Source organism: Typopeltis vanoorti, chromosome 6 (genome assembly GCF_054136105.1).
Source record: "Typopeltis vanoorti isolate ZY-2024b chromosome 6, IOZ_Tvanoo_1.0, whole genome shotgun sequence".
Taxonomy (NCBI): domain Eukaryota; kingdom Metazoa; phylum Arthropoda; class Arachnida; order Uropygi; family Thelyphonidae; genus Typopeltis; species Typopeltis vanoorti.
In genome coordinates this window covers 100,380,985-100,407,638 of record NC_143554.1, presented here as the reverse complement: position 1 = coordinate 100,407,638, position 26,654 = coordinate 100,380,985, and the positions used below count along the sequence as shown (strand labels likewise).

At 34.6% G+C, this 26,654-nt stretch overlaps 1 protein-coding gene across 1 annotated transcript in view; it reads right to left on the bottom strand.

Annotated features, from left to right (window-relative positions):
- LOC150105752 (ras-specific guanine nucleotide-releasing factor 2-like) overlaps positions 1-26,302 on the bottom strand; it is a 294,996-nt gene extending 268,694 nt beyond the window's left edge. Inside the window, exon 1 of the mRNA XM_090394546.1 lies at positions 26,036-26,302. Coding sequence (XP_090250672.1) covers positions 26,036-26,302 — 267 coding nt within the window. The remainder of the gene's footprint in view (positions 1-26,035) is intronic.
- Positions 26,303-26,654: the final 352 nt, after the last annotated feature.

Sequence of the window (26,654 nt, the reverse complement as noted above, 5' to 3'; positions counted from 1 at the left end):
GGGGAACAGTTTAATAACTTTATTAGGGATGCACTCAGGCCCAGGAGCTTTTTTATTCTTTAAATTCTGTATAATGTCATAAATTAGAAAAGTTAGAGAAGTAGGTGTGAGTTGGCTGGTACGGTTATTACACCGTTTTAGCAAGTATCTGACGTGGAGGTGAATTTTATAAATATGATTGAAGTTTAGGTTATCATATGAAGGGCTGCACTGCTTTTCTAAATTTTTAACTATAGTTTCGACTTTTTCAGCATCTGAGTGAACAATGCCTAGATCAGATTTGAGAGGGGGGGATGGGAAGAGATTTATTTTTGTTTTTGATATTTCTCAGTAGTATCCAGATGGTTTGATCACCGGGTGATTAGTGCATCTCTCACTGCACTATTCAGTTTGTGGAAAAACGTTTTGTCTTGGAGTGCCCTGGTGTTATGGTATCGTTTTCTTGACTTATTTTTTTCCCTGATTAAGTTCATGATATCCTCTGGTAGTCGTTTAGGCTTAGAAGCAGTTGAATTTGAGATGATAGATGATATGGCTGCGTTGAATTGATGACTAAGTTTATTGACTGCAGATTCGACTGATTTCTTCCTTGGAGTTAATATGAGGAACATTACCAATGCAGTCTGGGAACGTTTTGGATAATTTTTCCCAACGTATGAAGGCGTGAGGTGAAGGCGGGGGGGGGGGGAGCAGTCCCTTCTGATTACCCAGTTGGAGCAGAATAGGGTTGTGGTCTGAGGATAATTCGTTCAGTGATTCCAGGTTGTACTGTAATTTAACATTCTGGAGGAAACTATGTCCAAGACGTCGGAGGAGCCAATCGGACTGTGATGAGTTGGTGCCGAGGGGCCAGCCAAAGCTGCGCAATTGGAACTTGAGTAGTTAAACAGGATGTGGCCATTCTTGTTAATAGATTTACTGCTCCAGGCAGGATGTTTTGTATTTAAGTCTTCGGCGATAATGACCGTCCCTTTAACTCCGAGGATGGCATCCAGATCTGAGGTCAGCAATGTTTTTGATGGTGGGTTGTAGGCTGCGTAGATTTTTAGATTTCCGACTGAGTTTGCTATAACATTAATACCTTTGGTTTCGAGATTAGTGATTGTAGGTTTGGCTACAGAATGATGGTTGGTGTAGTGTTTGATGAGGATGGCTGTACCACCACCTCTATATTCGAGTCTGTCATTCAAAAGTAAAATCCTGCAAGTCTAGGGACCTGCCAGCAAAAGTTCTGTAGACTGAGGTAGTCTACTAGCAAAGTTTGTGAGAAAGAGTTAATGAGTATTGTGGGAAGATACCGTGAAGCTGCTTGGCTCAGCTCGAACTACCTACCTACCTGCCTAAAAACCATACATCCACCACTGGTCCTCATCTCGAGTAGGGCCTACGCGACCATTGACCTCATGCACGTTTCGTGCAAAAGGGGGAGCCAGTGCAATGCAAGATTCACGGAATGCCTTCGTAAGTGGTGAAATACAGTAGAAAATAAACCACGTCCCAAGCAATGGCGATGTTTAAGTAAAGCCAACTCTAAAAATTTAAGACGATCCCTAGACCACTCCATAGTGGCCGAAAGACCGTCTAACTCAGCATTGGTTCCACTCAGTGAAGGTCTTCCCCTCCCCCACCACCACTACCGAGCAGAACCGCTCATATTCTCTGAAGAAAAGCATTCACCGACAATTCCCCTCACCGCGCCGTGCCGGAGAACACTGTCCACGGAGACTCAAATTGCTCCCTTAAGGCAAAAACCCTAAGAGAGCGAACTCAAACTCTCGAATATCTACGTCCCAGGGTATAGCAGCAACAGCCGAGCCTCAGTTAGAACTTCATTGGCTACAGCATTGCCATCCAATGGCAAAATAACGTAATGACAAAAACGCTACTGTTCTGTACACGTGTTAACTCAATTAAATTTATTACGTAATCATTTTATAAGATATTTGGTGTATTGTGCATTTTTCATTATTTTGAAAAAAATTGAAACGTACTTAAATATTTTAACTTTTTTTGATTTTAATTAACTTTTACTAAAATGTTTTATATAGTTTTATTTGTTTTCTTTTATAGATAAATATTAATAATTTAGTATATAGACGAGTGATTGTTTCAAATGGAACAAACGATGACATGAACTGTTTATGAAGCTGAAAAAAAAAGTCCAGTTCATCATTATTAACCATCATTCATGCGTTACATTTTAATTTGATGGGTGGGGGTGTGATAGAATGGATAATAACGCGATATTAGCTTTTAATGAACTGCAAATTAGTCTGAAACGACAAGAACACAGAAAGTGCCCGAATGGAGAATGAAATGACGTAGAAAGAAAGAATGGATTTTTTTTTTTTATGTATCGCTTTATACTAGAATAACGTTAATAGTTAAAAAGGTAGAAAGGAATTAGATGATTAAAACGTACTGCAAAATAGTAGTCAAAAATAGAATTAAATCGCATAAAACCAGGCAATCCTTGGAAGTAGTATTAAGTAGACTGAAGTACATTGAAGATAATTCCTAACTATGCCGTTTAAAAAAAAAAAAAAAAAAATTGGCATTGTTAAGTATGGCTTGCTTGTGGTAACCCCATATATCAGGTAATTTATTTATTGTCTATTTTTTTTTCCTCTCCTTTTTTTTTTAATTTTTAGAGCTGTTGTGAAACATTTGTTCAAATCATGAGCGATGTGTACTTTTTCGTATTGACCAATCTTCGTATGAAAAGTATTTTTACTATTTTATATTTCTGTCTCTAATTCCGACTTGAAACTCAACAGACATTACAATCAATCAATCAATCAATAAATAAATCTTAACGAAAACCACATTAAAATATTGAACTAAAGTTTCCATTGACTTTTATGTCACAAAATTTATGATACATCTTCGTACATTTTTTCCCCATCCAAATGATATTCTGCGCTGCCTTTTAACACTTCAGCGGCTTGTATCCGATTCATCGTTGTAATCGGTTCAATCATCATACACATTTTAGCCCAAGCTAAACTAATTTTACCTCAAATTCTATTTCCGTTCTATTTTCTGCTTTTATTAATTCATTACATTCTCCTTTCGTGTCTTTCTACATCCTTCCTCGATGATGATTCCATCTCAATCAGCATTGAGTATCTATTTTTATACAAAAGATGGCTTCCGTTTTCCCTAACAGTACAATAGAATTTCTTCAATAATCTCTTTCTCCTTTCCAAAACAAATCTGCTTCAAGACAAATCTACTTGCTCCTGTTACAATCTTCAATCTTTGTTGCCCCCTCAGTCTTAATCGTGAAGACACTTCTTTGTATTTTTCTTCTCTACTCTCTTGTGTATCCTTTCACTATTTTTCCCGTAATCCTTAAGTCTCTCAGCAACAGAAATTCCCACCGTATCCAGTCTGTTTTGCTAACAGACGAACAGCCATTTTTAAGTATTTCGTTTGTTATTCCTTCATTGAATGCTTTAAAATTATGAGGGCGCGTTGATACTCATCCCAGGGTGGACAAAGTCTGTTTACGCTAGGTTAATCTATGGATTACCTTGTCAGTTGCGTAAAAGACATTGCTTTTGACCTTAGTTGCCTCTCTACTAAACCAAACGAGCCAATAACAAAAGTTCAATGTATACTATTTACTATATTTATATCTTGTTGTTTGTATTGTCAACCTTTAGCCATCACACACCATAGCAACATGTTCTTAATTCATCAATCTTTTGTACTTCTCATAACCTTCGTAAATGTGGTCGACCTTTTGATTCTCTTCCATGTGCTTTACTGACGTCTGTCATACTATAAATGGCATCTGGAATTTTCTCTCTTTCTACCAACCGATAAGTACGGTCCACTCCAATTTCTAATCTACTATTTTTGGAAATGTTCACAGGCTGAGAAATTATTTCATCGCTAGAAGGCAACGAAATCGGAAACTGCATCTTACCAGTCTTGTACCAGCGATTAATAATATTCTACTATCGAATCTCTCTGGTTCTACACTTCTAACGTAACCTTTAATCTATAAATCAGTACTAGAATATTTTCTATTGACACGTTTTATCTTTTCCTCATATTTTGTTGAGTGATTTGTTTCCAATATTGATAATCTGTTTTTACATCTTCTTTCCAAGTTCAGCAACCATCTTCCAACGTATAGAGAGTTCGTGTTTTTTATTGGCTTTTTAAAGTATTCATTTACTTTAATTTTCCCTCATTAATAATAAAGTATCTGTTTCCTTTATTATCGATCTAATTTAGTACACTGAAAGCATATTAGCAACTTAGAATCCCAATATCCTTTCCCATTCTAGTAATGTACTAGAAAGGCAAATCCACTTAAATGCAGAAGTGCTCGGAATACCTTTGGATCAAGAGAAAGAGAGACTCAATTTACCTTAACACGTATCTCCGAAGACTTTCACATCGTTTACACCTCTTTAAGTAGTCTAAACACACACAAAAAAGCTTGGTTAAATTTCCATAAACTTGTAATGATTTTAAGCTTGTCTCTTTAAATGGGTTTAAGTCCATTGATAATCTTTTTACTGTGCCTAGACGAAATTTAAATTTTATCTATCTAAAGCAAAGAGATGAATTCTTGTACATTCTGTACACGTTTTATATTGTTGTCTTTTGGATATTTCATTTTACAGTTATTACAACTCAGAAAATTCTCCACGTGTTACAAGCAAGTTTCACGCTCCATACACTTTCTGTATATTTCATCTGTATTGATATCACGTGTAATAACGTTCGCTATGTCATGCCAACTTGCGTGCACGAATATGCATTTTCATTTGCTTACCGACGCTGTTTTATTAATGGGTTTTATTTGGATTATGTGTATGTGTTTTCTCTTGCTGAGTTCATGTGTTATTTCCAATATAGTTGGTTGCTTAGAAACCATAGCCAAAAAAAAAAAAAAAAAAAAAAAGTGATATTTCTTTACAAGAAGATCATGTGTCCAATTATTCTTCGTGTAAATTTCACATGATTTTTTTTTTTGTATAAATCAACATTAATGATGAACTAAGTAAGAAATTTGTAAGTTGCCCTTAAAAATACAATATTTAAAGTAAATATATATGTTTTCTCTTACTGAGTTCACGTGTTATTTACAATATAGTTGGTTGCTTAGAAACCATAGTCAAAAAAAAAAAAAAAAAAAAGCGATATTTCTTTACAAGAAGATCACGTGTCCAATTATTCTTCGTGTAAATTTCACATGACTTTTTTTTCGTATAAATAAACATTAACCATGAACTAAATAAGAAATTTGTAAGTTTCCCTTAAAAATACATTATTTAAAGAGAAAAACTTAGTTTAAAAATTGAAAAAGATTTTAAAAAAAAAGAAAAAGAAATATTGACAATTCCACTATTAGGAGGAAGTACACTCTTCCAGAAGACAAATATTTATTGTTTTCCTTCCCCTAAATCCTAAATAACGTTTCGGTAAATACTTTAAAGTAATCTTTTCCCCATTTCTAAAGGGTTCAATTGATTTCTAAACCAAAATTACGTACATCCCATTTCTACCACAGCGTCAATGAAATCATTGGGTGGGGGGGATTCAAGTTTGTGATCGTTTCAAGAGAACATTTCTAGCTTTGTTGAAGAAATGTACTTTGTCATCTGTGAATGCCGGAGACTAGTAAAGACGGGGTGAAAAAGGAGAAATGAAATGCTCCGAACCAAACAATAAAGAGAAAGCCGGCTTTAGATGGTATACCTCGTAGCACGGCAGCTGATTCAAATTATCAATCTCTCTTCCTGGCTGGCGCCGTATTGTGTCAAGAACAGAAGCCCGTAAATTTTCAACTCGATCCTTTCGTACTCAATATGTAAAAACATTTAAGTCGAAGAAAACTAAAAATGCATGCTTGAAACACATCGGAAAGACTTTCAAATAAATGTGTGTGTGAAAATCTGATAACGGAAGGCTAACGGAACAGCCGCTAGCGGAAAAGAAAATTTTTCGACATTTTCTATTACTATTTGCGAAAAAAAAAATGCTTCCCGTGTTAGCCATCTGTCGTTCCTTTTCTGAAGACAGGAACGAATGAAATAAAAAGGGTGGAACTCAGTATAGACTTTCCGTTTGCAAGAACTCAAGATTCAACTTAAAGGGCAGAAAAACCCGTTTTGACCGGACTCGAGGCTTTTTTTTATTATTATTTATTTTTTTAAAGGATATTCAGAAAAAGAAAGTGGATATTGTGGTACTTCCGTAAAAGTAGCGGTAAAGAAACTTATATACACTAAGATATGACTGAAGCACACGCTATGTAGAAAAAAACATTTTTATGCTGCTAAAAATAATAATAACTAATAAGTTATGTCTTATATCGCTTATGAATGTCTTTTGCATATAAAATATGCAAAATATTTTATAATCTTTACATTTCATATATTAATAAGTTTCCTATGATTTATTATATCTTTTTTTTTATATAATAAATTTATATTATTTTTAAAGTTTTTACATTTAATTTTATTTTATCTCTAACACCACTTTATTTTCAATATGTTTATAAATAATAATGAAAAAAATGAAGGGTTAAGTATCATTGCTGCAAGAGGTTTTTGCAGAACTGTATGGCGTTTTTCATAAAATAAAATAAATAAAATAAAATAAAATAAATTTGCCAATTTAAACGAAATCTAAAAAAAAAAAAAAAACGCCACAGATTTGCAGTAAAGATAGCTGGAATTAAATACTTTCTCCAAAACTGCAGTTTTTATTTTTATTTTTATATGAGAATGAACAAAAAATATCTATATTGCAATAAGCAGGGTGATAGGCTCATGTGATCTGCCCCTTAGAGTACATTTTAATAATTAAAATTTAACACTCTGTACAATGTATAAATTTCTATAACTTTGTTCAGGAAACAATACTAATCGAGAATAAAGTAGAGGGCGCTGCAAGTCCAGTTTCATATCAAGTAGGTCTTATCGAATTTTTCACTCCATTCAAATCACGTATTTTGTCTTTTCATTCTACACGAGTGTAGAAAATGCAGAAATGTGTTCGTGGGAATATTTATGAGTTGTGTTAATATAATCCATTACGTAAAGTATGAGAAGAAACATTAGATACGGTTCTATTCAGGATCAAAGGGGGGACACACCCCACCCACTGCGCTATTACAAACTGAGATAATTTTTTTTTAAAAAAATTTTTTAATTTTTTCATAATTTAAATACTAAATTAGAACAATTATAAACGACTGTTATCTTGTAAGTTTTTTTTCAGAACTATCTTCTTTGTTTTGTTTTTTAATAACGTAATAGTTGAAAATTTTGTACCGAGATCTCAAATCCCGTGCAGATGATGCAGTATTTTCTGTATTATCACCATGTCAGCGACTTTGTAAGGTCCATAATATCCTCTACTATTGCTCTAACTGGCAGATACAACCTGCCATCTTGACACCAGCAAGAAATGTACACTTACTAAATAAATAAATACCAGGGTCATCTGAAAAGTTCTTGACCATAGATGGAAACACTAGCAGCAAGATTTTTCTTTTTCTAAGTTGGTACATCTGTCATAAGCATCCGTGTGAATTTGCAAGTCATTCTATCAAGTAATTTGTTTTATAAGCTGTCTGAAGCAAAAGTGTTGTCTGCATCCCTTCAAATGGATGAAATTGAGTATCGTGAGGTAATAAAATTCTTTGTAAAAGAAGGTTTAACGCCAAAAGAAATTCATTCGAAGTTCATAAAGGTTTATGGGCACTCTTCTCCTTCGTTTTCGACAATTAAGAAATGGGCTAGCGAGTTTAAACGTGGCCGTACCAGCTTCGAAGATGATCCACGTGAAGGACGTCCAAAAAGTGTAACAACACCAGAAATCATTGATCAGGTGCACACTATGTTATTGGATGACCGACGAGTCAAAGTGTGTGAAACTGCTGAGACTATAGGCATTTCAAAAGAACGTGTAGGATATATTTTGCATGAAGAATTGCAAATGAAAAGGCTTTGTGCAAGATGGGTGCCACACTTTGATCACAGCAAATCAAAAACGCACTCGCATGAAAATATCTGAACAGTGTTTGGAGCGTTTTAACAAGAATAAAACTGATTTTTTGCATCGATTTATTACTATAGATGAGACTTGGATTCACCATTATACACCAGGATCCAAACAGCAGTCAAAACAGTGGACAAAAGCCGGTTTTTCAGCGCCAAAGAAGACAAAGTCGGTTCCATCTGCAGGAAAGGTTATGGCATCAGTGTTTTGGGATGCATTTTGTTTATTAATCATATTGAAAAGAGTAAAACAATTACCAGGGAATATTATTCCCATCTTTTAACCAGACTAAACGAAAAACTTCGTGATAAAAGACCCGGTTTGCAGAAGAAAAAAATCATCTTTCATCAGGACAATGCACCCACACACCAAGGTGTTTTGGCAATGGGAAAATTAAGGGATCTGAACTATGAATTGTTGGAACATCCACCCTATTCCCCAGATTTGGCTCCCTCTGACTTCTATCTCTTCCCAAAGCTAAAACTCTTCCTCGCTGGTCAGCGTTTTTCTTCGAATCAAGAGGTGATTGCAGCTGTAGAGGGGTATTTTGCAAATCTTACTGAGAACCACTACAGGGACGGGATAATGGCGCTGGAGCATCGCTGGAATAAATGTATTATTCTTAAGGGAGATTCTGTTGAAAAATAAAAATAATTTCGAAATTATAAATTCGTTTTTTCATTGTTAGGCCGAGAACGAATCAGACCATCCTCGTATATTCTATGTTTTAATTTTAGGAGGGTTGTTGTTTACGGGGAATATAGGGAAGTGCTAAACTTTAGCAGTGTTATTTTTAACATGACATATTTGTGAAGAACTCATCTCTTGCTTAATGTCCTAAAGCAGGCGTTATATTTTTCTAATCTATATTTACTGTCCTTGGCGCCATCTGTGTACAAACGAGCCATCATTTAGTAAGAACCAATCAATGCCTTTCTTCTTAATTAGTTAGCATTCTTGTTTTCCGAGTACATTTTGCCAAATGATTTATACCTTCTGTAATTGTAAAGTCGCCACTATTGACATCACAATGGCAAAACATTAAAACGATGTAACTGTTCTTGCACAAGCAGAAGATTGTTAAAGTTTCGAAAAAGTAACATTGGGAAAAACATGTATATTACTTTTACAGTTAAAAATGACATCGAGATAAATGCTGCCCCAAGCATTATTGAAAATGCGATTTTAGAAGGAAAGTAGGTTATTTCGAGAGACTTGATGAGTGAAAAAAAAAAAAAAAAAAACATTGTGACAACGCTATTTTTAAGATTGTCTTTCACAGCACGCAACTTTTGTGAATTATTCCACTGAACTCTTTTTTTTTTTTTTTTTTTTTTTTTTAGCAAACCGACAAATAATGAAGTTGATTCTAAAACCTTCTCCTGTCTGCAAACCAATTTGTAAATTTTTATAATGTTGAATGCGATAATTGTGAATACGGGAAACTCACCAAATAAAGGGCGATGTCTCAGCTGGGATAAAACGGAAACGAATTTGGTGAAACAAGTCACGACTTACGAAGCATCTAAGTGGCGGAGCGAAGCTACGGAAATTATCCTCCAGACAACTCTGCGTACATGTGTGTGCGCGCGCGCGAGTGGAGTGCAGGGAGAGAGAGAGAGAGACAGAGAGAGAGAGAGAGAACTGCTGAATTTTTATTAAACAAGTCATTGTGGACTTTCCCGTATGTAAGAAAACCGCATATTTGACTAAAGAAAAAAACGCATTCTTACTGGTTCGAGGCTTTTTTGTGTGTGTGTTCCTTTAAAGTGATAGTTATTTAGGCGAAAAAGCTGGCTTATTTGCATAAATGTATTCGAAATTCCTGGAAGAGCGCGAATAATTGAAAATAATATGAATATCTGCAGAGAAAAGTATAGAAACAATCGAATGGATTTACAATGGATACTTGACATTGATATATAGCTCTCGTTGGGTGTTAATAACAATCTCGAATTGTTAATTATACATGTATATACAGGAAAACCTCGCTTGACCCGATTAATTAATCTTTTAATTAATGCGCGTTAAGCGAAATCGCGTTAAGCGAATACAATTAACAATAGGAATAATTATAATTCATTCATCAGTTAGCGTCAATTTGGAAAAAAAAACTTACAGTATAAGCTATATTAGAGAATAAAATCATCAAAGATAATAATAAATCAAATGCTTACATTTTTATTTAGTCTAAATATTGGACTGAGCTACTTTTTTTACAAAAAAATTAAGTTAAGAGGTTTGAATCGTGCTTGACTTTTTCATCTTGTCATGCACTTTGCGATAGCTGGCGATCGCTTTATCAAGATTTCGGTGGACTTCGAATCTCCGTTCCATATCAGGATCAGCATCAAACAAAATTTCCTTAGTATGCTCAATGCGATTGAAAAACTATCTCCAGTTCTTTTGCAGCTAGCTTCTTAGTCGTAACATTCTCTTCTTGTTCGCACTCCTTATCTTCTTCTTCATACGCACGCTGTTCTTTTAGTTGAAGGAGATCATTCTCGCTTAGCTGTTCTGAATGGGAATCGAGCGAGTTTCTCACATCTTCATTATCCAGTTCATTAGATCCAAGTTCTTTTCAATTGTGTTTAAATAATGTTTGATCTTGGATTTTGCGCACGATAAACTAGCATAGGCTTGAGTTTAAAGTCTCCTTCTGCATTACCTCCTAATAAGAGCGTAAGGTGATCTTTAGATACTTTGTATTCTGGTTGAGATGTTTCGGTTTTAACTAGGAGAGTTTCTGTTGGCATACGCTTCCAAAAGAGACCAATTTCGTCGACGTTGAATATTTGCCGATCGTCATAATCATCCTTTTAAATTATCTTTTGCAATTCTTCATGAAACTTGGTCGCAGAATCTTTATCAGCACAAGTAGATTCCCCAGTTTTCTTACGTTATGCAGTCTAGCTAGATTTGGAAAACGGTCAAACCATCCTAAACTCGCAGTAAAGTTTTCACTTTTCTCTTGAAATTTGCTCTTTAAGAGGTAAAAATATAGAGCTTTTGCCTGAATATTCCCTGTACTAAGAGGTGTTCTTTTTTGGTTTTAATCCTCAACCCAGAGTGATAGAGACGCTTCATCTCGATCATTAAATGGCTTCTATTTCAGGTGATCTGCAAGCTTAAAGAAGCAGTAGCAACTTTTCCTTGTTCTTTATATTCTTTGCTCGTATTTAATATGTCCAAACTGCAGACGCGATGCATCCCAGTTCTCGCACAATCATTGTATTACTAGCGCCACTTTCATGTCTCTTAATGACTTCCAGCTTTTACGCTCGCTGCAGATTGGCGATAAAAAATTTCGCGTAACGTAAAAAAATCGCGTTAACTGATTAATCGCTCGCTTAAAGCTGGAAATGGTATAATTTCACTCATTCGTGGTAAATGATTATCGTGCATATCGAATTCGCGTTAATCGAGGTGTCTCCTGTAATTATACAAGTATACGTGTATTTGCCAATGGGAAAGGAATAGCTGCTTGTTTCGTCTTTGACGTAGAAAATACAGGTTCTTCTAACTAAGATATTTCATTTCTTTTAATGCTAGAAGAAGCTTATGTTACGTTTTTAAAACTGCAACAATTTTTATCTTAATTGGTTTATCCAAATGAAAACCAAAATATAAATAAGTTCAGTTCACGTCATAAATTCACAGAAAAACAACGAACCTCCAACTCCAAACAAGCTACAACTGACATCTGGGTTGAAGGTGGGTTCGAAACAAAGTACGATAAATAACGCTCGTGAACTGCACATGAATAGAACGATAGTTTCAAACAACGGAAGTAAAGAAGAGTAGAGGTCAGATTATAGTTCAGACAAAGTTTGAAGTTGAATTATGAATGGATGATTGGGTAATTTGGGTGTAGGATTTTGCAAAATGATGTACACAAGTTCAAGTTAAGACTTTCGAGTTTCTGAAAAAGGCAACCAAAAGAACTGAACATTTGGGTAACAGCCAGCAAAGTGAAGGGAATCAATGAGGGATGATTGATTATCTTAAGTCTTCCCTTCGTAGAAAATTGGTTTTAGGGACATTAACTGATACGTTGGAAAAACAATGTACGGAAAGAAACAATTTTGTTAATAAAACTATAAAAACAAGAGACAAAACAGATGTCTTGAGATCTGTGTTTAAAGTAAACGAAGTTGAAAGACTTATTTTGAAAGAAATAACTGGTTTTTATTGGAATTGTGGTTAATTAGGTTAAATATATATATATATATATATATATATATATATATATATATATCAACATTCACTAATATATATATATATCAACATTCACTAAGCATCATCAACTAAGCATCAACATTCACTTATCCTTTGTAATATTTCTGATTAAGTTTAGAATAATAAATCGCCAACACGCTACATACCTTCTCAATGCGTGATTCTCAACTTTATCCTTATATAAAAATAAAACATTATTTTACCAATCTTATTCGAATATATAAAAAAACCTCTGCGATATTTTGTAAAGAATCTGCACTTCGTGTGATAAATTAATTATTATTTTCATTCTAGGAGTATTCAAATTGCTAAAAGACAGTTTTCAGAACCCAAACGTATCTTGCATAACATCGGAATAATGTAAAAAGGTTCCCTGCTAAGAGATGGGTATTATTTTAGATGTCGGTAGTGCAGCTTGCATAAGGTAACTACTTCAGTTGCTTTAACTAATACTGTCTGGAATAATCTGTATATTGTATATTAAATACTGATTTCAGTTTCGTTAGCAGGTATGTAGTTTGAAGTCTCATAACATTGCATGAATTGCTTCCTTCCAAATTGGAATAATTGCCAACAAAACCTCGAGGAAGCAATTGTAATATAAAATGCGATGCTCTGCTCTTGCTTACTGTAGGTAGACATTGTTATTAAAACTTTTTTTGTGTAACATAAGTTTTCTTTTATCTTTTATCGGCCTTCCTGTTATCGTAAAGTTATTAATGGTGTCGAAGAAGCATCTGCAGAATTATAGATAAGATGATGAATAATAAATGCCTAACCAGCTTTGAGTTTGAGGATCCAAAAATGATGATTTATGAGGTCACTACAGAGACCATACTCGAGAGATGGTTAGTGGCTGGATAAGAATTTTATGCGTTTCATACATCTATAACAACATCTTTTCGTACTTCTTTGCTCAGACTTTTTTTGTATATCTCTGTATTCCACTTCTTTTTCTTTCAGCGCAGCATAACAAATTAAACCGGGACAACTAGATATGACACAAAAATATAAACCATGAAGAACGAAAAATAAAATAAAAATTCCTCAAAAGATTTCTAATATACTTCAGGCGTATTTAATAGAAATTCATTTTATTTTTTTAGGGAAATTGAACTGTGGGATTCCTCATGGAACATCCACCATTTCCTGAACGTGCCATCCGAAGTGGTTTTCGCCTTACAGGCAGGTTTTCTGTATAATAAACACGATACCTAGAATGTCCTATTAGGCTTCCTGCACTGTTCTTTATTATTCCAATAATTATAATTGTATTGCTTACATTGTCTCCCACAAACAGGCAAACCAGCAAGAAAACTCAACAAGTTAATGGACATAATACAATGACCTCATCGGACTTAATTTACACGATTGTAACTCCAACTAACCCAACCATTCCAAGCGCCGGATTCAATTCTCGTCTTTCTTGGTTGGGTCTCCAATAAGCTGTTATTATTTATAAGAAATGATTAAAAGTTGAAGGAATTGAATATAGGCCAGTTTATTTGAAGAATCTCTTTTATATTAGCACTTCAGGATCTAACTGTAAAGGTTCTTGAAAATTTTCCGTTTTTAACGTGTGCAGTTGATGCTTCGTATACTGTCATTTAAAAGTTATGGGATATTCGTTAATGAAATATCATCGACCAAAGGTTGACATTACACAAATGACACTGTTAATTCGTTGCTTGCTGTCTTTAAAATGATTGAAGTAAAAGAAAGCGTTGATAATTAAATGTTATATTTTGGTCTCCCCTTTTACGATAAACGGGATACGGGTTGGTTTTTAATTTTCAACCTACAACGTCAATATTAATGGAATAGAAGAAAGTAAACAGACTGCATAAGATAGGGGTTAGTTTATGGAGTACAGATTTTTAGAACAAATAGAAAGATGCCAATAAAGACAAACGACTTTTGCATTTCTATTTTTTTTTAGACCTGTCGTTGAAGAAGGAAAAGAAAATCATATTTTCCTGTGCTTCAAATAACAGCTTGTTATATTTATGTCTTGGCAAGCGTACTACACTTGAGCTTCCTTGCTGTTATAGGTTTTCGGTCTTCGGTTGGTAAAATTGTTATTGAAATATGCCCACCGCCTACTCAAAGCAATATCCCAAAACTGAGTTTTAAGTTTCCATTTAAAAAAATAAAAATAAGAAAAACTCTTCAAATTGGATTGGATTTCTTAATATCGCTCAGTGAACATTTAATTTATGAAATTAAGTTTGCCTTTCTGAAACCGAAGTTTGAGTTTCAGTTAAATTTCTTAATCCATCTGATTTGCCTTAGAGTTGTGCCTATGATACAAGTGAACGTTTTTAAGATTTTTTTAAAAATCCAATTGAATGATATTTTGTTTATTCACTACTTAATGTATTTGGCGTATACCTATCTACACGTGACCTGTTGTTACACAATAATAATAACTTTAAAATAAAAGATCACAATTTTTTCAATAAAAGTAATGTCCATTCGCTAGTTAAGTTATTATTCTTCTGGTTAATCATTAGAATTACATTAATATTTCATAGAGATAGTAAAAAAAAACTTATTATAATAATTTTAGGTAAATTAGGTGTGTTATATATAATATATAATATATCTTAACTGTTTAATCTTAGCTCGTACATCTTTTTGAATTTGTGTCTCATTGACTACTTACTCCACTCGACTCTGGTGTCAGGACTTGGGCCATTTGACAAATTTTCATGAAATTTAGAATTGGAAGTTAATTTGCAAGACGAAAAGTGAGAATTAATGCTACCCAGCAATTACAAATCAGAACTAACATTTCATAGTGGAATATTAAGAAATAACTTTGTAAATTGTAATTATGTTTGATAGAACTGACATTTATTAATATTGTTAAAGCTCTACCGAGATTGTGTTTTTTTTAACTACGCAGTTGTAATGATTTTGCAGAGTCTTAGAGAAAAAAAAGATTGGTAGAACACAGGTTACTGATTTTCGTATTTTCAAGATCTTTATTTTAATGTATTATTGTAAATAATATAGTTTTATTATATTAATATATAACTGAACCTAAGCCTACATCTCTTTCATCAACAATGTGCTTTTATAATCACGTGATATAATTAAAATCATGCAGTTTCCAGGTGAACTATTTCGCCAGTAAATATATAATGCCTGCCATTTTCTCATCTAATTTACTATATTATAGTATAATATTTAGTCCGGTTATAAAGAACACATTAAAAATAAATGCATTAAAATATGGTGAGTCGGTTTTGAACTAGCTTCAATTTATCATTATCATTAGAACTAAGAAGTCATCTGTCTGTTAACATGAGCACAAATTGGCTACGTTGGCAAAAATACAGACAAGCAACAGAATTTCTTTTGCTGTCATTAACATCTTCAGTTATCGCAAACTTGACATACAAGACTACAACGATATTAGACTCAACCATTCGGAAAAAAAAAAAAAAAAAAGACGCATAATGACGTAGGCAAAGACGACATTTTATAGAGCACCAAGACAACAATAGTCGATACATGACAAACCTCAATAATATAAAATTATTAGGGAAAAAAAAGCCTAAAAAAACTTTCAACTGAAATTATGTCGTCATATCTACGTCATAGCAACAAATATTTGACTTCTTTTGATTGGCATACACCAATACTAATAAGCTAAATACAGAAACGAAAAATGTCTCTAAGATTCTAAAAATAAACCTACCGTTTACGATGTAAATGGAAAAGAATGGCGAAGTAGTATCTGCCCTTAAGTAGAAACTAAGTTGGGAAAGAATAGACACATGCAATAAAACTAGTTCTTATTTCTGGTACAAAAAAAAAAAAAAAATTTCTCGATTTTAATACTAAAATATTTTGGATTTTTAATAATCGGAATCTTGTAAAATATTTTTATTAAATTTTGAATATCATTGGTGTGGGATGTTATCGTCAACTTCTTCGAATTTTTCGTTGATATTAAAGACTACTTGGAAGGCATCGTTCCCGTTTTCATTAAGTGCATCTAAACACGATCTTTATCTGGAATATATTCAGTAATTCGACGAAAAAAAAAAAACATAAATTTAGCTGCATCATTTTAATCCCACCCATTCCAATTATGTTAGAACGCGAAATGTCTAAAGTTCGTTAAATAAAGATAATTTTCAAAATTAGAGCTATCAACTGCGTTCATTACTTTCTTAAGACAAAAATCTTATTTATTTTTGTCTTCAAAAAACCTCAAGATTATTACAAAAAAAAAAAAAAAACAGAAAGGAAACTTTCCCCATTCACAGAAAATTTCACGGAGATTTAACCCTCTAAGCTATTTATTTTTCTATAGAATTATTTATTTATTTTTTTACAACCAAACGAATCATTTTAGGTGGGAAAAAATCCTTAGATTCTGCAGCTGTTGATGAGAATGTTATTAAGAATGCACGAAAATGAGTCACGCAGGCTCAATGTGTAAATTTAAATTGTTTGTAAAGTATCTAATGAAAAGCACTTTTGTTATAACAATGAAATAGAAGCTAAACGACTGCAAGAATAATTATGTGTCTCTTTTGCATTCACAAAAGACAGTAAACTAAACTTTCATGGAAATGCTTTATTGTTAAATTTAAATTGAAAACAGGTCAAAAAATGTTTTCACGAAAGGAAAATATTTCTTGTAAACTAATTATGAATAAGCGGTAAAATTCGATGAATTCAATACTATCAAACTAAAACAAGAAAACAACATTGTTATTCTGTTGATATATATATTTAAAAAAATATATTTAAAAAAAATCTACATTCGTCAAAGAGATAACCCGTGACCAAGTTCAGTCACGTATGGTCTTTTGAAAAACGAGAATTTAATGGGATGAAATCTATTAAATTTAACAATCGTCTGCTTCAAAAAAAAAAAAATGCATTTTATACAAATACAAAATGCACAGTTTTAATATGAAATTCTATCATTTCGTTAAAAAAATAATAATATGTAAATTTAGGATTGTTTTCTTCTACGAATAAACAAACGTCCACATTCCACGCGTCGAAGTTTTGATGGTTTGGAAACTATTTTCTTTTTCTTTTCTTTTTTTTTTCTTTTGTTAAAATTAATGGGAATAAACACCCGACTCATATTTTTCTTTCTTTCCAAGTTGTCATTAGCAAAACATGGACGCCTTTTCACTGACAGACACTGGGGGCCCATGAATACATATGAAGGACGACCATCCGACTTGATAACATCGATAAATTCAAAGCGCCGAAGCGTGCACAGCGGTGATGTTGCACGCGCTTAAAAAAAAAAAAAAAAAAAAAAAAAAAAAAAAAAAAAAAACATCTGGAGAATTTGCAATGGAAGAAAAGAGAGAAAATTGCAACCACTCTTTTTACCGTTAGCGTTACTTTTTTTTTTTTTTTTTTTTTACCCCCGCTGGATTATTTAATCCACAGTTTAAATACAAGCTTTTGGGAAATGTTCTGATAGACAGAAAATTCCATTTAAAGATTGCACATCGACTTCCGAAAGATAATCGTTTTACACAAAGAGACAGGAGAATTGTTCGGGAGCTTTAAAGATAAGGGAAAGAGTCACAACCCTTCATTGAACGAAGTTGCTACATTCTGTCTGCGTGGAATTGTCATCTGCGACAATTCTAAACAAAACCGATTCAAATGAAATTAAGATCCTTTTGTAATTCGATTGAATATACTTCACTGTAGTTTAGTTTATATTTAATTCGAATATTTTAAATGAGAAAGTGATACGATGTCTTACTTGTAAACCTCTTCATTGTGATCTTTACCTTAATCGCAATGAATAATTCTAAACTGTAGTATTTACATTATTTTATGTAGACTTGAACTGTTCGGTGAAATGATCCAGAATCCTTTGCAATGGTTGGTCTTTCTAGCTGTAATTCCCTTCACCTAACGATCTTCTACTAAAAGTCTACAGAATAGATGAGTCTTCATACATTCTTTTTATAGTTTATTTAATTTTTTCTGAGCTATGTACAGAGATCGAATGCATAACGTTAATAATACCTTTCAAAAAGTTGGTTTCGATGACGTGGAAGGGCTTTATCTTATCTCATCTTTTTTTTTATACCCTCTTTTACCTTGCGGTGTCGAGGGTTAGTTAATCACCGGACCTCAAACCGTTCACAGGATAAGGTAGTCAGCCGTACACCCCCGGTGTATCCTATATCCTGTAGCGTTGAGTTTTCAAGGCCGATTTGGGGGATGAAAAATCCAAGAAAAAACTGGGGGAAAAAAACCCTGCTGTCCACGCCCGGCTAACTTGGCTATGGCTGATCCTTCAGTTTCTCACGTCGCCGACGGGAATCGAACCTAGGACACTCCTTCCCCAGGGATAGGGTTGCGAAGCGCATAGTCACTAGGCTAACCGCGCGGACGAAGGGCTCAGTATTATGTAGAAAGAAGTTGGTTAGTTCCATATCTTCTGAAAACATATCATATGACAAGGATTCTTCTGAACAATAGTATTCGGCTTTTTGAAAAGGTGACAATAAGCAATACCCGGATGTGATCGGGCTGATATCTTTGTTCAAATAATTATCAGTTATATCAACTAGCCAATGACTAACTATATACATTCTCTATAACTCTGCAATCCAGGATCGTGTTGACGTCTGTGAATTTTTTGATGTTTACGAATATCCATTTGCACAGTTACTATAGGAGTTTTACACCTTACACCTTACAAGTGAAAATGATTAAAAACAGCTAAATCTTTAAAGAGCTAAAAAGGGGTTAAAAATAAAAATTTGAAGCTAAAAGTTTAGAAGTAGTAGCTGATACTTTTCAGTTACTTACTTTATTCAAGCTGGAGTGATACTTGCATATAAAGTTGCTAAAGACATCTTCCAAATGGTCTTCTGCGCTGAAATGGATTTTCAGCTTTATGATATGTGGTCATCGTTCCAATATTACTCAGTGTGGATGCTGGTAAATGATAGTCTGTACAGCACTTGTTGTTACCTCTGAGGCTATACTTGACTGACAAAATAGCTGTCAGCATTGACATTTCCATCTTGTTTCTTAATTTAGTTTTAACTATTCATGGATCTAAAAATTCGTTTAATTTCCACATTAGAAATTGGCAGTATTAATAAATTTATTCCACACTGAGCAATTTCTTTAAATGGATTCATTCCAGATGCATCTTTATATTCTCGTACTTCAGTCCATAATCTCGTCTTATCCGCACTGTTAGATTCGAAAATTGTGTTAACTTGCTGAACTTGAAGTAGAACAGGATGCAAAAATAAAAGGTACAACAGATTCCTTTCATCTTTGTACATCTCTCACAAAATTTGAGCTTTGTAACGTTTCTTAGTCACACTCACGACTTCGAAGTGAGTTTTTATTTCCAACCACTGGCTGAGAATTCTGTCTACTGCAGGTTCAATGGAGAGTCACCTCGTTGCACAGTTGCTTGCAATTTTCAGAGGAGCATCATTTTCGTTGATAGTTTGATACAGCTCTTTGTATGCTGCTTGTCTTGAAGAAGAATGCGAAAACCACTTATACGTTTCGGCAACTAAAAATTCTAATTTTCTTGGGAGAGATTCTGCACAAGTGTGAGACATTGCCAGTTGCAATGAATGGCATACGCATCTAATTAAAATTAAGAAGGGAATATATGCCTTTAGTTGTTCATAAACGCCATTATTGACACCAATCATAACACTGGCGTTGTCTGTACCAATTGCAATGAGATTTTTTATGTTCAGTTTCTTGGCAAGAGCTTTTTTTTTAGTGCAGCCACAATACCACTAGCATCACACTTTTCCAGAACGGCCATGCTCAGAAATATATGCATAATTTTGTTGAATTTCTTGCTAAAATAAAAGATGGTTCTTCCTAAAATCTTATTCACTGTGATATCATTCGATTTCGTGTATTAGCAAGCTGAAATTTTGAACTCCAATGTCCGCAATTAGATCTTCTTCAAAATGCTCACTTAGTATATTCTTTACAATTACAGAGCACTTAGTTCGGTGCATTTTTACCTTTGACATAGTTTGACTGTCTGGGATGATATTTTTGCAAAGATCTACTAGATGATCACAACTGTTGAATGATGAGTGACAACAAAGAAATAATGCTAACCTACCTTCAAAGTTCACTGTCTCATCAAACTTCTTCACAAGTATATTTGTAATAAGAACAGCCTTATATAGAACTGGAGAAAGATGTTTCTTAGTTTCTCTATGCATTACAAGTTGACAATATTTAGCAGCTATATCACTGTAAGTTTTGCAAATTATTGCAAAACTTACGGTGGCCTTTTGTAGCGTCACCAGGAACTTCACGCAGCCATTTACTAAACATTCCCATTTGCAATCACCCTCCTAAATTTTTGCTTGTAAGCTTTATTTGTCTCTTTACTCATTTTTGAAGAAGGGTATACATCTCTGCACTGCAACGAATTAAACTCAGTCTCTGAAAAGTACCCACTCGTTATGGTAACTACCAACCAGAACACTGTGCAACAGATTATCTTGAAGCGGTGCTATCAACTTCAAGGTGGCAAAATGGCAGACTGTTGAGCCATGTGACTGATGACGCCATCGCGCTTTTGAAACTTGTACAATACAATTCTTTATCAAATGCGAACATTTGGAAAGCTTTTAAAACAATTTCTTTAAGGATAGTTATAAAAACAGCTAAAAAGAGCTGAAACAAGTTCTTGAAGGAGCTAGATGCTAGATTAAAATTTTTGAAGCTAAGGAAGAGCTAAAGAACTAAATTTAGCTCCAAAAGAGCTAAATTGGCAACATTAATTACAGGATGCACATCCTCATGTTGCTCGATCAATCTCTTGTTGAACAATCTCTATTTGTGTCCCTTAAAGATTTGGGGGGGGGGAGAAGATTGAGGAACAATAGTCGGTAATTTTTCGGGAAGGAAAGTCATCATGTACCTACCTACACCCAATCAAGGAATTATTGCATTAACTACAGTAGCGCAATCTGGTGGTCATTCCGACAATTGTAACAAACTTCGGAATAATCGGTCACATTTTACACAGCTACAATAAGCACAAGTTCAGACCGGAAATCGATCGTGAGTATATGTTAGGGGAATTATTTTGGACCCTCCCCTTCAAATAAACGATAAAGCAAACATGGATGGAAATATAAATGGTGGATAACTGAATTGAATCGTGACTGTATCATTGATGAATCGTGGAATGAACTGATAGCGATGATCACAATGGAACAAAAGATGTCGTGATGGAAGAAAGTAAATCTTAAGTGTTCCAAGATGACAGATGATGATTACTTTGTCTGCCGATTAAGAATTCATTTTACCAGACCTTTATATATATCAAGTTCGGAGTTAAAGGTGAATGTGAAGAGTGTCTTAGCAGAAAGAAACGAAGGAAAAAGCAGAAAACGAAACGATTTAAAACAAAGAGTAAAATTGAAAAATGAGAAGTGAGTTCGGGCAAAGAAATATTAAAGAAAAATATAAAAAATGTAAAAAAAAAATTCATATTCTTTTAACACGAAAATGTTGAACATAACTTTATCCTATATTCATATAGACGGAAGCTAGTTCTTTATACAATTTTACAATTTCTTTTTTTGGAAGAGTTTTTACTCCCTGAAACTGGAAATTTTCATCCATCAAAACAGGCAAATCGACTAGAAAAACACACGCAATTAACAGACATAAATCCGAATTATAACCTTAACTTTCGTCGGTAATGCAAACCAACCAACGTCCATCTTCCTAGGAAGATGGACGTTGGTTGATTTCGAGTCAATTATTAAATACCGAGCAGTTCCGTTAAATGAATAGTTATTAAAGTAATGTTTACGATGTTATTCACCCTATGAATAAATCAGCAATGGGAGTTGCTATCAGAATTTTACTATTGTAATGGCTTAATAATCACGCCAGCTACTTTAAAGAATAATCCTTTCCATTTTTGTCAAGAAGGATGTGACGTAATGTTTCCATAGCAACAGTATAGTCGGCTGACGTCATCCAGAACGAAATAGCGTTTGCAACTAGGTGGACGAATTCTTGCTATTGCTTCTAAAATGATCTGAATCAGAGTTTCAATCTCGATCACAAAGATTTCTTACAATCCTTTTAGGTTTGAATCGGGGAGAAAAATTACGAATTTGGCGATACTTCAGGGCATTGGACCAAGAGTTATACTATAAGAACATGCTAATATATCTTGTGTACTCAGGCGTGGGGGGGGGGGAATTAATTTCCTTTTGGTATTTTTAAAAGAACTTCTTCAAATCAGGAATCGAGCGTATGTAGATGATTGTGGAGTAGTGGTCTGACTCCAAGGATTCTCGTGGTTCGTGAACCCGAATAACCATCACTTTTCACTTTAGGATGTCAGTGTTTGTAGGAACTCAATTATGTCGCGACATCTCCTTCCTCTCAAAGATTATAACTTTACATTTACCGCTAAAACAAACTGAAGATGGCACCAACTGTGCAAACTTTAAATGTTCATTGGGAAGTCGGAATGAGACATTAACGGAACTAACAAAATTGGCAGTAAGTATTGGTCAGTTATGAAAGAGCCATTTCCCAATAGCGAAAGATCTCTTTGCAAACACTTTCAAGGGAAATATAAATACAAGAAATCTATGAATATCACTTTGGCTTATTACACACACACACACACACACACACACACACACACACACACACACATAGAGAGAGAGAGAGAGAGAGGTGGAAAACTTAAATCTATTCACCATAATACTAGATCATCCTCCCAACATTCAACTTTTACCTAGCCGGATAACTTTTCCTGGTAACTAACCCTTCTTAATATCTTCGAAGTTTTCACTCGCCTTTCATGCTATGATGGTAACAAATGGAAGGATTTCCGCTTTTTCTTTCCATGGTGTGATTGTTATTTCCGCTTTTCTAATCCAAGCGAGGTGTACTGATCAAATGAATGAAGACAAAAATAAAAGATACAAAAGATTTCCGTATCCCTTATACCATTGAAATCCCCTTGATCACTGTCCAAGGATTGGTTCTGCAGTCCGAGCAAAAAAACAAAAAAAAACCGTCAATTAATCCAAATTGGACTCTAAAAGGAAAAAGTAACAGAAATTTTTCTGATTCGCAATCAGCAATCAGGGGTTCTGGTCGTTGACGAAGACTGTTAGCGCAAAGTTTGCGCATCCATATTTTAATTTCTCATCCTCATGGTGTTATCATCATCATCATCACCCAAATATAACGCTAATGTGGCATCATTTCTTCGCCTCCAATTACGACGTAGGAAACTTAACTGCACGAAGAATATCTTACTTCACGTTTCCTCTGGACTTTCCTCAGAAATTCATCGAAAAATTCTAAATAGTTTGAACAACAATTCTGGTTGTAATTGTGTGCCAATTCTACTCAAATTTTGGCCAACAGCACAGCACTGACATCTATGCTGGAGGCTGTCCAACAGCACGAAGTCACGCTTGTATACAGTAGGTATGAGAGAGAGGTCAGCCGCCAAACTAGTGCCAAGTTACCCACTTCGGTCCTCTTGAAAATAATGAAGTAGGTTATTAACTGCAAATTCCATCACGACTTGAAGATCCACTGAATAATTAGTGATCCTCGATATGGATTTCGACACTTTCGATACAGAGCGAATCTGTTTCCAATATTCCCCTTTAAACATAAGATTTGAAGAAACTCCTTTGAAAGTGGGAACAACCGTATAACCTTTAATCCTACTAACCAAACCACGCTCTCTTGTTTCATTTCTCGTAAGTCCTTCTTCACTTCCCCCTTACAATTGCTAACACTCAGATTCTCCACGTATGACTTACACCTCCCGCCTTTCCAGACACGAATATATCACTCCCATAGCGTTGACAGCCTCCAGGAAACTTGCTGTCTTCTTCTTCTTCTTCTTCCGTTCAAGACATTACGGAGTGCAAGCACAACAGCTTACACTCCGTAAATCCCACTTATCAACCTTATAATAGAGTCCTCATATGTAAAGTCATTCACAAAACAATCTCTTTTAAAATGCCTGAAAATGTAATAGTTATCCTGTTAATAGATGATTTCTTTCTCGTGGACTCATTCCATTACTTTCTGTTTCGAGCTTATGTCTTTTCTGCAGGTATTTTCATGAGCAAGTTTACCGAATGGGCCACTATTATGCTTCTACATTCCTCCAAGTCAGTACACATAAAGCTGTTGGTTAACGTACATTAATTTCAGGTACAAACCTAGTGTACCAACATCTTGTCCATCACTTTCATTCCATTTACGTCTGTTCTTGGGAAGAGCCATCCTCATTAAGTGTTTCCCAAGGAATTACATTCTCCAGTTGTTAAAGAAACATATTGCTAGGTCCTTCTCTGTCCTTAACAGTTGTCCACAGGAACTGATGTGCTATAGATTTCACAACCTCTGGTGTGTGTGTGTGTGTGTGAGAGAGAGAGAGAGAGGGGGGGAATTTCGTGTTAAAAACAAATTTGTTTAGAATAATTTATAAGTGTAGTTAAGTCGTCATTGTTGCTATCTACCAATTTCCTGTATTTTCAAGCCAGTTTTTTTTGTTATGTATTAATAAAAACCACAGATTTCTCATAAAAGAAAACTCTTGCTGCCGTCTGATAATCACTGACTCAGCCTCTTTTGAAAATATCTAGAAAACGTTATCGTCCTTGGTGAGATTCGAACCAGGTCTTTCTCTAAAAGGAGTCTGTCACGTGCCACCTCTAAACGCACTCAAATAGGAATAAATCACATCAAACACTAGAGCTAGAACTAAAAAAAAAATGTAATGTTCTCGAGTTCAAGTAAGTGACATGTCAATAATGAAAATGAAAACCTTTATATATGTGAAAACACTACTTGGAGAATTCAAGTGTTATTAATGGCTTGTCGGGTGCATTTATGGCCACAAAGTTTCATCCTAAAGTGTGAAAAACGCTTAGATAGTTTCGCTCTACCTTTCCATAACCTTTTAATGGCTAGGAATTTTATTTAATCCTCGATCTAATGGCTTTTCTATGACAACCTTAACGGCAGGTTGAAAACCAGCAATAACGGTTTAAAAGCTACTCGAAGAAGGGTGAAAACGAAACATAAAATGCACAGAATATTGCACCCCAATAAAAAAAAGTCTTCTGTCCATCTGGATTACAATAACTGGGATGGACTCTTTAGACAAAGAAATACAAGATCGTTAGCTGTGGTTAGATTTCTTCTTGCAAAGGGTAAAAGAAATTTTACGATTAGCAGGGGTTTTTAGGAATCTCCACATCAATCAGTGAATTTCTATTAAACTAATCATTGATAGTAATTATCGTTGTTCTTCTGTAAATAAATTATTGCCATCTGTTGAAGATGCATTACAGTTAGTGAGCTTACGTTGTATTCATCTCTTAGTCGAACTCAAGGTCTTTCTTATATTAGATTCTTTCTTTCTTTCTTATTAGATTCTTATTATGATACCGAAGATGGTTTAACCAAGAACTATTCCAACACAAACCAATCCATTACATAATCCACGTTAGTTCACACAGAAAACAGTATGGGTTATTCAACAGCTAACTTTCTGATGCATTCGCTCATGTGAATGTTATATGTGTTAAGGGCTTCGGGATTGATTGAGAGATAATAGTAATAGGGATCTTGGTACGAGAGTATATCATAAGGGTACGTTATGAAATTTGTATGTTAAAAAAAACTTTTTAAAATGTGTTGGAAGAAAGAAGCAAGTATTATAAAAAAAGAAAACTCGACTTACTTGGGGAGATCCGCTGTTCCTGCCGGTAACTGGAGTGATGAGTCTCTCGCAATAGCATCCTTCCAAGAAGATAACTCCTGATGGTTTGGTAGACGAATCGTTGTCATAATAAAACAGCAAGTTCTGATAGAGAACAAACCAACGCAACTGCCACTTGCTTGCATCGGCAGTACGCTTACACAGATAACCACGCAACCCGTTATCATGTAGGGCCTTTTCGGCGAGCGTTAGCAGCTGGGCGTCGTTCGATCTAATATTCCGCTGCATGCCTCGGCCTTCAAAGGAGATGATCCCTAAGGGTAACTACTGATGATATCCTTTAGTTGATTCGATAAACTTTCGCAGCATCTTCTTACGAGTAAACAAAGATAAGGAAACATGTTTACTCCCTTATTTTTTTTTTTTAATTTTTATTTTGTTGGTCACACAAGTGAATCGCCCCCCCCCAAAGACCGACCCACTGGAATGCTGGGCTCACCTGTTGCGACACCTCATCAGGCTCGGAGAGAAAGAGAGGGAGAGTTAACCTGTTGAAACGAAAATAGGCACATACCTTAGTTCACATTTCTGTTCACCTGGCCTTGCTGTACTTCGCTAAGGTCGAGTTTATCTGGGACTG